The following is a 16162-nucleotide window of genomic DNA, read 5'->3' as shown; positions in this document are numbered from 1 at the left end:
TTTTTTTTTTTGCCAGTACCATGCTGTTTTTATCACAGTAGCCTTATAGTATAATTTCAAATCAGGGATAGTGATGCTCCCTCCCTGCCTTGCTTTTGTTGCCCAGAAGTGCCTTTGCTATTCTAGATCTCTTCTGGTTCCAAATGAATTTTAGGATTGTTTTCTCTAATTCTGTGAGATATGCTGTTGGAATTTTGAACAGAATTGCATTAAATCTGTATAACGGTTTTGGAAGTATGGCCATTTTCACTATATTCGTTCTTCCTACCCAAGAGAAAGAGATATTGAGAAAGGAATTTTGAGAGTTCAGTCTTTGAGGAGGCTTTGGATGTGCAAGACAGAAGAGATGAGGGGAAGGAGGAAGGAATTCAGACTAAGAAAATAGTATCCAATATTTGGTCTGGCTAACGAGGAGCTCAAAGCTATACTCCTAATAATCTCTTAGGAATTCAGTATTCCTAATCAGCTAGATAACTTGAGTTCAGAAGAGAGGTAGGGATGTCAAGGTTAGGAAAGGGGATACTTTTCCTTGCATAGCTGGGAGCCATTTGAGTGGTGGAGGGCTCAATTTTTCATTCTCTTTTTTACTTTGAGCTAAGTTCTCTGTAGATTCGGATAAAACCATGTGGTCAAGGAAGTAGTTGGGTCACTTCTAGGAAAGGTGTTTGAAATGTACGGAAACTAGGCTGTATTTTCTACACCTTGGAGAAGCATCTTTCCCTTTACTCCTCCACTGCAGAAAGGTCTGAGTTGAGCCTTGTGGATGGAGGTATACCAGCAGTGGGGCCCATAGATGACCAGATGCTGAGCACAAGGCAAAAATGATTCCTTCACAATTTGGGTAGATGGAGGAAGTCTCCTGAGAAGCAGGGCATAGGGTGTGCGGCACAGATGCATGCATGGAAGTATGGTTAGATTTGGGAGATGCACTGGAAATCCCACCTTTCAATTGTTTCTTTTCCCCTAGCCCTAAGATCAGACCAGACTCTTCGTCTAAGCTCCCTAGAATTAGATGCTCCCTGCCCTCTGAACTTTCTGCTTGGGCAATGGAGCGTGACTAGCCTGGGGGAAAATGACAGGTGAGGCCACACTGGAGCCTTTGGACTGAGTTTGTCCTAAAAATAAAACCACATTTTCCTTTTGCCCAGGAGATAATTTGATTTTATGAGAAGAAGCTTTACTCTATCTCTGTTTTGATTTCGCTGACGTACACAGACCTTTGGCTGACCCCTGGAATACTAAGTGGAGAGGCTTCTGGGGAAGTTGGGGGACAGTCGCAGGTCTTGATTAAACTCATCCACAGGTGACTGCTGGTCAGAGAATCTCCAGCCTTTCTGACGAGCCTTGAGTGTCCTGGGCTTGAGCATTGAGAAATCTTAGCTTCGGTTTTCCTTCCTTCTCTCCCTTCACTCAACAAATTTGAGGAGCGCCAACCGAGTGGCAGGCACCGAGGTCGTGCTGGGTGTTCATGGGAGAGACAGAAGAGCAGGTAACACAATGTGGCCCATCATGGGGCTTAGAGCTTCCAGGAAGGGACAGACATTAAACCCTTACACAACCATGTGGGCTGCTAGGGTGACGGAAGTGGGGCTGCTGTGGTAACAGGAGGGAGGGGAACCGCCCCTGGATTGGGGATCCAGGAAGGCTTCTAGAGGAAGTGAAGAAAAGAATGTGGTAGCGGTGGCGAGGGTGTGGCTGCGTGGGCTCATTCAGTGGGCGGTGTGTGCCGAGCAGCGCAGTAGGACAAATAAAGGACAGAAGGCAAGAGTAACACGCGAAGGTGAAAGGATGTTCTCTAAGATTAGAACAGAGAGGGGGAAGGAAGTGACGAGAGCCTGGGGAGGCGGACAGGTGAGTCCCTGAAGGGCCTTTCAGGCTACTTAAAGAGTGTGGACTTTCATCACAAGGGCAATGTGAAGTGATGAAGGATATTTTAAGAGGCAAATGGGGACAGCATCCAAGTGACTTTACAAGTTCTAATTAAGGGAAGAGGTGGCAGATACAGACAGAAGAGGATGGATTCCAGAGATATTTGCGGGATGGGCTCATGGAGACCAAGGGAGGGTGTATTCAAGGGCTATCCCAAGGTTCTCAGCTTGAATAAGTAGCAGGACAATGGTGGCCTTTTGTCCAGGTTTGTCCTTATCTTATGGAGGGACCGTGGGCAAGCTCCTTTTTTTCTCAGATCTTTAGTAGTCTCATTACAGGAAGGGGATAATCCACAGTCACCACCTTGCAGGATCGTGGGGGACCCCCTGATGCAGCCTGTGTGAAAAGTCATGTCCTGTATTCATTCTCCACAGAGGCCTAGCAGAGCACACATCTGTCCCTCCTTCCTTACGTCTGCCTTTCCGCCTTATCTACAATTCTGAGTACTGGATCTCACAGGAACTGGGGAGACCTCTGCCCGTCCAGCTGCTGAGTTGTCCCTGTGGGCCTCCCTGGGGATCTCAAACTGGCTTTTGTTGAAAACAATGATATCATTGAGTGGGTGGAGCTGGGCCAGTTGAAGGAGAAATGGGGTCTTTATGACTTCTGTACTTATGGCTGTCTTCCAGCCTCTTCCATAGGGTCCTATGTTCCCCACTGTGCCCTTCGGCCTCCCTTTCCTCCAAGTTTGCGGGTTTGCAAAAAGCTGGGAGCCCTGCGTGTTCTCCGCTTGTATCAGTCTCCCTGGAGAGAGGTCCAGATGGGCGAAGGGCCTATAATGGCTGCATTATATCAGGCATGGTTTCTTTTTCCAAGTCCCCCCTTCCAGGGAAGGGAAGGGCAAGTTATGAAAAGAGAACCCTTTAGAGGGAGATGGAAGTGCTAGGGAAAGATGATCTAAGCCTGAGAGAAATGTCTTCAGGCTCCTTGTATTCTGTTGCGTGACTTACTGATCCTAGATGTCAGGCTTGTGGAAGAATGCAAAGGTCAGACTGACTTCTCAGGTATGTGGTGATAGAAAGGTCACCAGAGAAAAGGGAATCAGCAATGTTGAGTGGGTACTTAGCTTCTCATCCATTGCTATCTGCGGTCACTACACACACACACACACACTTCTCCTCCACAGCTGTGCAGGCAGCTTGTTAGGGGGAACTGGAAGTTGGTCATCACACTGGTGTGCAGCTGTTCTGGGAAGGAAGGAAGAAAGATGGGCCGTGAAACCATGACTTGCCCGTTGGAGACCAAACAGTAGCACCTGCCCTCTGCGTGGCCACAGATGGCCTCCTCTAACCTTCACATCAGAAAATGCAGGGGCCAGGTGGAGGGCAGGAAAACCCATGCCTGCATCTTGGCTGCCATGTCGCCTGCTCCTAGCATAGTGCCTGGCACATGACTGGTCTCAGTAAATATTTGTGGAGTGTGTAGCAAGTCATGGTGTGAAAGAGGTACTGACCACCCACCCACAGCAAACACGTGATGAAATCAAGCCGGGAAGAGCATAGGCTTAGCGATGCCAAAGTGCCCCACAGTCTGTACCATTTTACACTGCCCCGAGGAAGTCGCAAGATTGGTGAGATTGTATGAACATCTTTCCTCTTTGTTTTCTGGGCCATCCATATGGCCTGACTTTTGGGTTACCTACTGCAGACATTTAGCTTGCTCCCCTTGATTGAGAATGATGGGTTTAGAAATAAAGCCTAACGATGTGGTTCAGTTGGTTTCACTCTTTTTCAAATCCTTTCCCTGTGAAGGCGTCGGGTGGGGTGGAGAGAGGGTGGTAAGTGAAGACTGTTTTGCTGCAGTTGACTGCAACTTGCGCTACCCATCCCCTTCCTTGTTTGGTAAAGGGTGTGAGTAAGATGAGGGAAAAGCAGAGGAGCTAGTTTTGGAAAGGGTGAGAGGCGGGAATTAATGGATGGTCCCTTCGGGAGCTACCACTGGGCCATCTGATTCCACGTGGGTGTCACTCGTTTGGAAATTCAGAAATGAGGCGAGTGTCTGGGCTTGTCATGCGGTCATTTGGCCAAGTGTGGAGAGGAACCTTCGCTGATCCCAGGTGCCCCAGCACTAGTAGAGTGGAAATGGAGTATTTCTCTAAACAAAAAGCAGGTCATTGTCATCTCAAGAAAATGGAACGGGTGCTGGGCAGGTATCTACTGTGGCCTATGGGGTTTTAAGTTCCGAAGTTCTTGATTTGTGCTTTGGCTGTGGTTTATGCTTTAAAATCCTGAGAAACATTGGGCAAGTTCATAAAACTTACTGACATATTTAATCAGCGTCTGAAAGGGATCAAGCACAGACTTTGACTGCAGATTAATTTGTGCTCTTTGATTACTTGTTTTATGTTTGTTTTTTTGGTTGCTGTTTTCAGGGTAGGATCCACCTGGTCCCCTCTTTCTGAGCATAAATTCCAGGGTCCAGTTACCTTAGAGGGTCCTTTTCTTTACCCGTCCTGTGGCTCATCCACAGGGCTATCTTCCCTTACATCATAGCTGTTTCCTCACACCCTTATACAGGCACTTCCCGCCAGGTTATCTGCGGTATCAGGTGATGAAAAACACTGTTATTTACCCAGAACTAGTTGCTAGCAAGGCTGCTTCCAGGCAGTACTTTGCTTTTGAATTTTTGTACTTCTGAGAAAAATGTCATTTCTCTGAACTGTTCTTCCCCACTTCCAGCAAATATCCATAAAGGGCTATTCTGGACTTCGTAGAATAAATCCGTGAACTCTTCTTGATGAGAGTTCACCAAAGGCCCCTTAGGTCCCCGATAATTAGGTTGCCTAATCCCAAAATATCATCCTATTTTCACAGACAGCTTACTCATCTTCATGGAGGCAGCCAACAGGGAGACACAAAGAAGATTAAATAAAAACCCTGCTGGTCAGAGGAGTAAACGCTGCTCATCTAAACATCCTTTGGTATACAACAAAAGCAAAACACAGGACCAGGGTGGTCGGAAGGGTGCCAGGTCTTGTGGGGATTCAGAGAAGAAATAATGGGAAGTGGCTGATGAAGAGAAGTGTTGACTTAACGCATTGTTTGGAAACTTCCTTAATAGGAGGTTAAAAACAACACAGAGAGCAGTGCTGGCTTTGTGCCGGGCTTGCGGGTGGCGCCATCTTGCCACCGGTGTTGCTTCTGCTGCCGCTCTGACAGTGCTGATGCTTGTTCTAGAGCATCCTCAGCACAGGAGAGGCCCGAGGTCTTTACTAGAGGAAGAACCTTTAAATTTCCTCCTTCCTGGCCTTTCTGCTCCCTCAAAAAGGAATGCTTCTGCATGAGGGCCTCCGGACTTACCCATGCCATATTTGGACTTGAGCTATGTCTTTGGCATGTCTGCCTCTGTTCCTTTGGAGTCAGAGGTGGAGGGAACACTAGTTTGGAGGCCTTGGTTCTGAAACAATTCTGTCTCTGCTTTCTCTTTCTTTTACTCTCTTCAAAAAGCAAAAGAGAGCAATACTTAGCGTATTTGCTATTTTGTCCCTAATGTGGACTAGCTTAGGCCATTACATGAGAGTAACGTTCTCTGCTTTTCAAAAACATTTCCCAGTGCCTCCCTGTCCGGGGCATCACCATTTCTATTTGGTAAAAAGGGAAAACGAGGCTGAGGAACTTGTGACCTACCTGGTATCACCTCGCTGGCCAACAAATATTTGTAGCAACAAGTGCAAACATACCCCAAAAAAGGCCAGTGTTATGAGTAATCAGACACCCTTGATCTCGGTTTAACCTATGTCTAGATCTTGCCGTGTGTATGTCACTAGTCCTGGAGAAAATAACAGTGGTATTTGTATGTAGCAAATACTTTACCCTTTACAATTTTTTCACATTTGTCCTTTTTCACAATTTTTCACATTTGTCCACTATTCACAAATAGGTAATTTACTATGTGCCAGGTACTGTTCCAACATTTTGCAGCAACCCTATAAAGGAAAGTTTGTCATTCTCTGCATTTTACAGAGTATAAAACCTGGGGTATAGAGATGTTATTAACTTGTCCCGCGTCACACAAGTATTGTCAGAGCCAAGTTGTGAACTTGTTCTCTCATCTGATCCTCTCAACATCGCTGTGATGCAGTAATTCTTACTCTGTTCATTTTGTAGTCTAGGAAATTGGGGGAATTTAGGAAGCTCAAGAGAAAATAATTCTCATATAAATACATTTAGGTTTTACATGATAAAGGCTTATTTATCAAATTAATGGAATAATCAGAAAGATGATAAAACTGGTTCAAAATGGTAAGAGAAACTAACATGTGTATGTGTGTGTGTGAGAGAGAGAGAGCGAGAGAGGGAGAAAGGTTTTTAATATAGGTTAAACATCCTCAATCTGTAAATCCAAACTCCTCCAAAATTCAAAACTTTTTGAGGCCAGCATGACACTATATGTATAAAATTCTACACCTGTCCCCATGTGACAGTTACACTCAGTATGATACAGATGCAATGAAAAAATTTTATAAAATGACCTTCTGGCTATATGTATTAAGGGTATATGAAACACAAGTGAATTTTGTTTCTTGACTTGGGGTCCTATTCCCCAAATATCTCATTATGTTTATAAATATTGTGGTATTAATAACAGTTTGCCAGCTGGAGCACTTCTGGTCCTAAGCATTTTAGATAAGGGGTACTCAACCTGTAGTGAAAAAAGAATTGCTAAGATAAGATTGCTAGGTCAGATACAACATTGGTTGCTATCCTAGGGGCAATAAAACCATATCCTTTGGAGTACCTTTCTAGTGAATGGCAGTATTTATATTTCTAATTATAGCTTTTTAAGTTTTTACAACCTAGCGTCTAATTCTTCAGGGCCCTATGAGAGCTGAGCTAGTTAACAGTAGGTGGTAGCTTTATCAACGCTGTAACCCTCCACCCAGGCAAAGAAAGTTAGGGAGGCCTTTCGCCTTGAGATTTGACCAGACTCATTGAGAGACATCACAGCCATCTTTTGCTTTATATCAGGGCTTGGAAAGCCTGAAGGGCTGTACCTTGTGCAAGTGGCACTAGAATCAAAGCATTCTGAACCTTGATTTTCCTTGTACACTGTACTAGTGTCATTTAAAAAAATTTTTTTTTGAGACCATGTATGTATTTTTCTATGTTATTCAGGCTGGCCTTGATTTGAGATCTTCCTGACTCAGCCTCCTATGTACTGGGATTATTGACATGCACTACCATACCTGGCTAAAAGTTTTTTAATTGACACATAAAATGGTACATATTTATAGGCCCTCTTTAGCTTTTTGAAGTGGGGAGCAGGAGGCAAGGGATGGAGAAGAGAACTTAAGATAGTAAAATTGGTAACATAGAATAGGACAATTCCTTGGGCCTGAAAAAAGTATCTTCTGGAAAAAGTATGAAGTATACAGGTTTCCTAGTCCTTCCTTACAGGACACGATCTTCAGCAGGGCTGGGATGCGGCCTGGGGTTCTGTACTTCTTTGTACTTTCTGGTGTTGTGCAGGTGCTGCCTGAGTCCCATGTGACATGAAAGCGGCCTGTGTCCTGGCTAACTCAGGCCGGAGGGGGACAGGTTCACAGGGGAGGGAGCAGGAAGGCTGAGCCTCCCCAAGCACCAGCAGGACGCACTCACCAGGCTGCTCTGGGAAGACCTTAGCGGAGCAGAGCAGCAGGCCTCAGAGGAGCAGCGCAGTGAGAAAGCCCTGGCCTGGCTGGAGTAGGGACAGTACAGCTCGCCCTGTGTCTGCACTGCTCTGCAAGGCTCTCTGCAAATCGCTACCACTTCGTCTTCATCAGATAAGTTTCCTTATCTGATGCTGGAGGAAGGGGAGTTGAGCTCCTCAGAGACGTGTTGCAGATTTATTTTAGTCCCGTTGCTCTTCGCTCCTGAGAAGGGGTTTGAGTTTGCAGAGGCGTTGGAAACTTGTCTGACAGTAGATAGTAGTTGAAGAGATTGTCCTGGCGTTGAAGGCTGCGAGCCTTGGGGAGGGAGTGAAGGCAGGCAGGGCTGTGCGGACTGCAGTGGGCTCTGGGCCTGGCTGCCCACTCAGACCGAAGGGCGTCACGTTGCCACATGCGATTCTGCTCTCACGGTTTATGTCCGCTGTTCAAGGAACAGCTTATTTGCTTAGGTGGGATTCAGAAGATACAGGTTTCACTCAACGCCTTTGCGGGTCTGAGCAGCCCCAGTTTTCACTGTGGGCCAGCTGCTCGTGTCACAAGGATGCTGTGACACGGAGGACAATGTCTTGATCTCCCACCTGCTGGTGGCTTCCGAGCGCAGAGCCAATGGGGCTGGAGGCGGCAGGGGACAGCAGTGGTTGCTCTCCTATCAAAGCCGGCATGAGGAGGGGGTGGGGTGGGAAATCTTGGACAGTCTCTGCTCTTCCTGGATGCGCATCACTCACAACTCATTTCCTGAAAGTCCTAATGTGATCGAGCGCTGAGAGATGGCTTCCTGCCGAAGTGCCGAGCCAGCCCCTTGACGGAGGAGATGGGAACAAGATGTGGCCAGAGAAGGGACAGCTGGGCCGGGAGGGCCCGCAGTGTCCGTGCTGTCTCTCTCCGTGGGAATAGTAGTGTCTTTGTTCTGGAGAGCAGCGCGAGGGTCTTGCCTCGCACGTGGGCACATATGGCCCCAAATTGGGGTGTGGAGAACATCTAACAACAATGCTTCATTCCCTGTTGATGTAATTGTAGATGTGATGATGAAACACGGCCCTTCTTTTGCTGCTGAAACAAAAGATTTTCCTGGCCAGCATCTGCAGCCCCATTTGGGGAAGGATTTCAATAAAACTAATCCTGAAATTTGTACCTATTCACCTTCCTTTTCCTGTGCCGGGCTTTGCTTGCGCCAATGGCTCTTTGTGGACATTCACACCCAAGAAATAACGGTCTCCTTTTCTTCTGACATCATTTATGACCTTAAGGCCACTATCTTCACCTTCCAATTACAATTGGGTCTGCAGGTTCCTGGCAATGGTTTAGTTTTATACTTCCACCAAAAGCGAGCCGCAGAGTGCTTAAAGAGTGTGGTCAGCAGGATGGGTTTGAAAGTCAGCCTTTGCTGCTGTGGACACGTGGAGCCTGCATCCTCAACTATAAAATGGGAAGGTGTAGAGGGTGAACCGTTAGGACTGCAGATTCTTTGGGTTTTCCAAGTTCAGAATGTTCCAGGATGTGGTAGATGCAGGATGTGGCGGGGGGCTTAGACAGTGAAACGTGTTTAGATATTTCTGAAGTTCGTCTGAAAACTTGTGGTCTAAGGCGGTGGCTCTAAACTTGAGCCTGTATCAGAATTGCCCGGAAAGTTACTAAAAGAGAAGGTTGGATCCCAGCCCTGGATTTTCTAAATGATTCAGTAGGTCTGATGTAGGCTTGACAATTTGTATTTTTAACTATATGTTGATTAACTAAATGTAGTTAGATGGAAGAGGAAGCAGATACTCCCTGTGGAGTCAGGAGACAGACAGAATGAAAGCCAGGGGGTGCCGGGTGCAGAGAGGAAGCTTTCAATTCAGTGTAAGAACTTTGCTGTGTGTGTGTGGTCAGAAATGGAATGAGCAGTCTCAGGAACTCCTTGTCCCCAGAGGTATCCGATGCTGAATGGCCATGCGGCAGTTTCCTACCTTAGATAGAAGTTTTATTCTTTCATGTTCTTACTCATTCATCTATCCCTTCATTCAGAATAAACACGTACTGCCTGCCTGCTGGGAAGAAACCTTGAAAGGCAACTGTGGGCTCTGCCTTTAGGGACCCCACGGTTTAGTAGGTTTGATTATGTGATTTCCAGGGTCCTTTTCACTGCTGGAGAATGCTATGTGGATGGGGGCCGGTGTTAGAATAAGAAGCTGTGGAAAGATTCGTACCTTCTGAGGATGTTCAATTGAGAACTGGCCAGAAGGTGGACATCTCCACAACTCACTTTGGGTTGCTCTCTCTGGAGCACCTTAATGTCCCTGGATAAATGACTTTTTCCCTGCTAAGACTCAGCAGAGGCTCAGGATGTATTTACCACGAGCGTATTTCCTGTGGGAAAATTCACATTTCCTCCCCGGTACCCAGGATGGACCGTTAAACTCTGAACCCTGACCGCTGTCCATTATGCAGTCTGAAAACAGGTCCAGGAAATGGGCAGCAGAAATGAGCTCATTGCTTTTTATCACCTCTCTCAAGTGAGGTACTGGTGAGTTAATGGCTGGGGAGTCCTAGAGAGAGAAAAACAGGTTAACTGCATGAGCTTTTCTGCGTTCTTCCCTCTTAAGATCCACTGAAAACAGTAATGATAATGAACTTTTATTAAGTTCCATCCTGTGCCAAGCACGTTCAACCTGCCACATGTATATTGTGTTACATGATTCTTAAGACAGTCTGATCAACTAGGTGTGTTACTCTAGTTTCTGTGAAAGAGGAAGCTAAGGTAACCAGCTCATGACTCTAGGGACAGAAAAAGTCAGAACTGGAATGAGAACTTCAGTCTTTCGGAACTCCATACCATGCTCTAAACTCCTAATACTCGGAGCTACTCATTCATTACTTTGCTAATTAGCTGAGTAGTTCCTTCATGTAGCAAGTATTAGGCATTGGTACACCAGCGAGCACAGTTCCTTGGCCTCTGCCCTCCTGGAGCTTAGTTTATTTCCTAAGGCTGATGAGTGACTCCTGCCCCATACACGGGGTGGTTGGTTAGGTGCTAAGTCTTAGCAGCTAAGGAGAATGAGAAGGACACATTCCGGCAAGCTGGTGGCTGACCAAAAGTTTCCGTGTGAATGAGACTTTCTCTGCTCTGGCCAGGTTTTGTGCTTTGATGTATTTTTACGTATTCCTCTTGTCAAGGCTGTATGTTAATGCTCGAGCCATTTGCCTTCTGACTGCGCTCTGTGGATGGGGGAGAACTGGAGTCAGGTATCCCAGAACTTGGAGGTGAAAGCAACTCTGGATCCTCAACCATGATCCTCTCTGCCTGGGAAGTGTGGCCTCTTGGAAAACCTGAGTTATCACTTCAGTTTTCTTTGGCTGCCTGTGCTGACCTAGCGTTCATTTTCTACTTTTAAAAAACATTTTAGAAAGAGGTTTTCTGTTTTCAAAATAAATATCTCATAATTACTTTAAAAGTCTATTTCAAAAATAGGTCACTTTGATCAGGATGATCATGTCCTGAACCCCCTGAAGTCATCCCTTTCACAATGGCCTTCGCTTGTCTAGGTCTTTCCAGTGCATGCATGTGTTTGCACATCTGTCAGCTTTCATTACAGTGGACTGTCAAAATACAAGCTTTTCTGGAATTCACTGTTTGTATGTAACATTTAGACACCTTTTCCACACTAGAACATATAGGTCCACATCATTATTTTTTTTCTTCTAGATTAATTTCTAGCAGTGTCTTCCATTAGAAACACCTTTTGCCCACTGACCTGGCCTGTCTGTGGATCAATTCTATTAGATGAAACATCCATTTGGTCCTTTCTCCTTTCTTTTGACTTTGAGAGAAATTGTGGGAACTTTGTTTGGCATTGCCTGGCTTGTGGTGAGGCATTCTTAACTTCAGCTTCAAAAGGTCTGGGAACAAGAGAGAAACCGCTGTCCAAGTTTAGAAAATAAAAAGGAATTTTTTGGAAGAGTAACACACAGAGCTATCAGGTCACAGGAAATCTGAGACCACCAGGTCTTAGGAAGGATGAACAGGCAGCTCCGTGAACCCAGACAGCAGAAGGAGATGTAGTGCTTCCATCTGTTTGGACTTGCAGTTGTGCTCCTTTGGGTTTGCTTAAAGCATAGGCCACCCCTGGACCAAGACCACGCGGTACACTTTGATTGACAGTCCCACCAAAACATGCAACAGGGAGGACGTTATTCTCTGAGGCAGGAGGATGGTTGCAAGTTCGACACCAGCCTGGGCTACAAAGTGAGCTCAAGGCCCGAACTGCCTAGCGAGACCCTGTCTCAAAAAAGAAAGAAAGAAAATAAAGAAAAATTGATGTGCTGGTACTAAAACTCACTGCATGCAGTGTTGGAAAGTTGATCTCGGCTTACGAGAGGCTCCATAGCCCCTGGGATATTTTGTATGTATGTTTGTATGTCTGTTTTCTCAGGAATGAGAAGAAAACTAAGATTATTGCTTTAGTTCCATCAACTCCGTCTGGCCGGAGTGATGCTCCCAATAAGTATAAAATTAATGACAAACTTCCCCATTTTTCTTTTTGTTGCTTCCCTCCTGCTGGCCACCCGGTATCTTCTGCCTGGAGAGGCTTGGGGTGGCCCTTCCTGGTCCAAGTAAATCCCTGGCTATTGTTACCAGGCTAAAGATACAATTTTTTTTTCTTTGCAGGCACCTTTTTGCTCCAGACTATACAGAAACCCACTATACTCCAAGTGGCAAAGCTCAGACCACCACTCTGAAATCTGAGGTAAGTTCGGGTCGTTTTCAGTCGCTGCCCTAGCTGGGTTTCACTCTTAACAACAGTGGATTTGTATCCTGGAGCTGCTCCCGTCGCTGCAGGGATCCTTTTCCTCCTGACTAAAGACCAAAGGAGCAAACAAGGGAGGCAAAATATGTAAAATGTGCATGTGTTGTATCTCAAGTACTTGCTGTCTTTTGCTGAGGAAAATGACTGAAAAAACAAATAGAACGTTTGAGGGTAACTGCCCCGACAGAGCTAGCATAAATCATCCTAGAGCTGTGGTAATTACCAGCATAGTCACAAAACTTTTAAGGAAAAAGTGATTTTCTCGTCATCCGGTCATCTCATCCAATCAGAGGTTTGCTCAGGCCCTTTGAAAAGTCATCTCATCCAATCAGAGGTTTGCTGAGGCCCTTTGAAAAGTCGATGTATAAGGTATACAGAATTGTAATTGTTGTGTCTATAAATTTTATAGTCTGCCTTTTTAATGTGATTTTATGCTATGAAGCGTATCTTATTTTGCTGCTGTCTTAATATTGGACCTTTCCCCTTCAAAGTTGTTTTTTACTAGTACATGTTTGTAGTGAGTAATGAATACATTCATTGCGGGTAATTGGTACCCATACATGGCATATCTTAATTCTCTTTACACCCCCCGAACATCTCTCAGTCCCCTTCCCACTTGTTAAAGATCTATCTCCCTATTTCCTATGGTCTTTTATTTTGCTTTTTGATTTATTTATACTTTGGGTTTCTGGGGAAACCCAAAAGCTGGGGAGTGCGGTGACTTCATGACTCTCTCATAGAAGAGAAACCATACAATATTTAAGATTGTGTGTCTGATTTATTTCACTTAACATTATAGATTCAAAATGCGTCCATTTTCCTACAGATGAGTCAAATTTATCCTTCTTTATAGCTGACTAGTACTCCATTGTGCGTAAATACCACATTTTCTTCATCTATTCAGCTGGTGATGGGATAGCTATTATAAATTGTGCTGCTGTAAACGTGGGTATGGATGTATCACTGTAATATGAGATCTTTAACTCTTTTGGGACGATACCTAGAAGGGGAATAACTGGGTTAAAGTTGTTTTTGAGTAGGGATATTTGCACAAAGATTTGTAAGTTAGAAAACTGTTTTTAAGATGTACACACCTTCTTTTCCAAGGCCTTCCTGGATGGGGGAGGGGAGGAGAGTGCGGCCAGCGTCTGCAGCAGGGAAGGTAGATAGTTGTCTCATCTCCAGGGAGGCTATCCAGCCGCCATCCACACCTCCACTGTCCTCGGTCCAAATTTCTTCCTTCAGATTTCTGTTCTCTGCCTCTAGAGACAGAAGCAGGGGCAGGGACTGGGTAACAGCTAGACTTAGGGAGCCCTTAGCCATTATGACCCCACAAGTACCCTCCTCTGAGACTGGTTCCCTCCCCTGGTGCACCCATAGCTCAAGAATGGGTCTCAGTCTCCAGTGTGCATGAGCTCATGCTTCCTGCCATGGAAGCCCCCGGGGTGGCTCCATCAGACGGAGAAGCTGGGGAATGTGGTGACTTCATGACTGATCTTGATTTGTTTTTTGTGTTCTCAGCTTGTACAGTAGGCAGGGATGTGGCAAGGGCCTTTCTGAGGCAGAGAAGTAGAAGAAAATATCCCTTCTTCCCCAGAATCGGCATCCTTCCTGAAGGTCTTGATTCGAGCACATCCGAGCTGAACCATGACACGGCTTCCTACTTGCTTACATGCCCTGCTGCTGTACTCGTGTGGAGTCCCACCCAGACCAAGGGTCCCAGCCAGTTTTCTCATAGAGGGTCTGAGAGCTCAAGGAGAAACAGGAATGGAATAAACCCATCAGCTGCTCCTGATCCAAGCATTGAGGGCTGTGCTCTGCTCAGCGTGGCCAGGCGTAGCTGGAGTTCTGGGAACCTTATCAGAATTCATTGGCCAGGCCTCCAGGTTGCAGTCTAAATGTAGGTCAGGTCATGGGGGAATGGGTCTGTAAAGTGTTCCAACAGAGAGAGTTATAGGGTTTGGGATCTCAGGCCAGGATTGTAGTCTTGGCTTTCACTAAGCTGCGTCGCCTTAATCAACCCTTCCAACCGCACTATTTTGGATGGTGAGTTTCATCTCTACAAATTAGATACGCTGTTATTCGACTCTCAGGGCTTTGGGAGGGATACCATGAATCACTGATTTTCATGGGAATTTACAAGCGTCCTTTCCAGCCGCACACTTTAGAGCTGAGGAAATTGAGAGATGAAGAAGAGTAAGTTGCCCAAGTTCAGAAGTAGCGAGGCTTAGGCTCGGACTTTCCCCGCTTGTGCTCGAGGAGTAATAAAGCACAGTAATCGCAGCCTGTGCCATTTGCGGATGCTGGTGGCGCCACAGCTGGGAGAGGCAGCGGGTGGAGTTTGGGGACAGGCTGCTGGGGTTCAAATCTCCACTTTGCTATGCCACTCTGTGAATGATTTAAAGTGTTTCTAGTCTTTAATTTTTCCCTTTTAAAACACGGGGATAATAAACTGCTCCGTAAAGTCGTGGTTAGAACGAAAGGGAAAAAATCTGCCCGAGTTCTTGAGTACTAAGAGCTGGAGAGCTGTCAGCGGTAGTGTGACTAAGGGTAGATGGCAGGTGTCCTCATCCCATGTGATGGTGAAGGCAAAAGCCGTCTAAACTGGGGAGCGTGTTACAAGAGCCAGCTGTCGCAGTTTCAGAGCGCATTCAGCCTGTGGGGGTGAAAGCATCATTCCAGAGACGGGAAGAGGCACAGGGCTGCTTTACAGCCGGGCCTTGATTTGCGTTCTCACCCCTTGTGAAAGCACAGGGCTGTTGGAACTGTGGCTGACCTGCGCTCCTGAACTCTTTGCCTCTTCATCATGCCAACGTCTCTGAGCCCCGTGTCCCCAACAGCGACTTAGCCCGCTGCTTCTCCCTGGGAAGGCTCCTGTGCTGTGGAGTTCGTGGTGAGCTGTAAGGACCAGGTTCCAAACTTGATCATTCGGTGATCCACCTGCAGGTCCCACAGCCCAAGGGTAGGTGAAGAAGCCGCGTGCATTGGCAAACCGATGGACGCTGGGCCAGAAGGAGGGTTTGGCTGCCTCCTGTGCTTTAATAGGTGCTGAGGGGGCTTCCTTTGCCCACCTGTAGGGGTAGAGATGTGACTTACAGCCCACGCTGGCTGATGCACAGTGAGGGTCAGTGCCTGTCCCTCCTGACTGTGAGCGTGAATGGGCAGAGGAGCCGCATCTGGCCCTGGCTGATGGATTATCGGGAGATGAAAGGGTGCCTGTGGCTCCGGGAATGAGCCGGAGTTCAGTGTCACCTTGGCCTGTATCCTCTGATCTGGCTGCGTGGCTTAGCTGCTTGGCAGGTAGAGTCAGCACAGCTAAGACCTTGGATGCAGCCAAGTCACATTCTGCCTGCCGTCGAGAAGGAGACTTTAAGGACAACGTGGTCCCCGATGTGGATTGCCTGCCCCTCTGGGCCAGGGGCTGTGCAAGCTGTAAGTTGTACGATTGCTCCCTGATAAACTGTGAGGAGAGGCTGAAGACACTGAAAGCCAGAGAGAGGCTGTGGAACTGTTCATGTGGCTGGTAGGTGCGGTCGCCTGGATTTACATCTGGCCTGGCTACGCCAAATGCTCGGGTTTAATTGTCAGGCTGTACTCGGGCCTAAAGCCAGGAGGGACGCAGAGCCAGAGAATACGGACAAATGGGCTTGTTGTCTCCCAGACCGCATCTCTGCCTGCTGTGGACAAGCAGACAGCTCCATAAATTGTCCCTGCAGCTGGGTCCTTGCGCTGTCACCCAGGTGACACCCCAGCATGCATGACTCGCCCTGCTCAGGCTCATCGTGTTGGGGAGAAAAGAGAA

At 46.7% G+C, this 16162-nt stretch overlaps 1 protein-coding gene across 3 annotated transcripts in view; it reads left to right on the top strand.

Annotated features, from left to right (window-relative positions):
- Adam19 (ADAM metallopeptidase domain 19) overlaps positions 1-16162 on the top strand; it is a 95094-nt gene that overhangs the window by 27787 nt on the left and 51145 nt on the right. For all 3 annotated transcript variants that reach the window (XM_005376236.2, XM_005376238.2, XM_013508800.1), the window contains exon 4: positions 12222-12300. In XM_005376236.2, coding sequence (XP_005376293.1) covers positions 12222-12300 — 79 coding nt within the window. The remainder of the gene's footprint in view (positions 1-12221; positions 12301-16162) is intronic.

This window comes from Chinchilla lanigera, unplaced genomic scaffold, assembly GCF_000276665.1.
Source record: "Chinchilla lanigera isolate Chin_1 unplaced genomic scaffold, ChiLan1.0 scaffold00007, whole genome shotgun sequence".
In the NCBI taxonomy this organism is placed as follows: Eukaryota; Metazoa; Chordata; class Mammalia; order Rodentia; family Chinchillidae; genus Chinchilla; species Chinchilla lanigera.
This window is presented reverse-complemented; position numbering and strand designations above follow the sequence as displayed.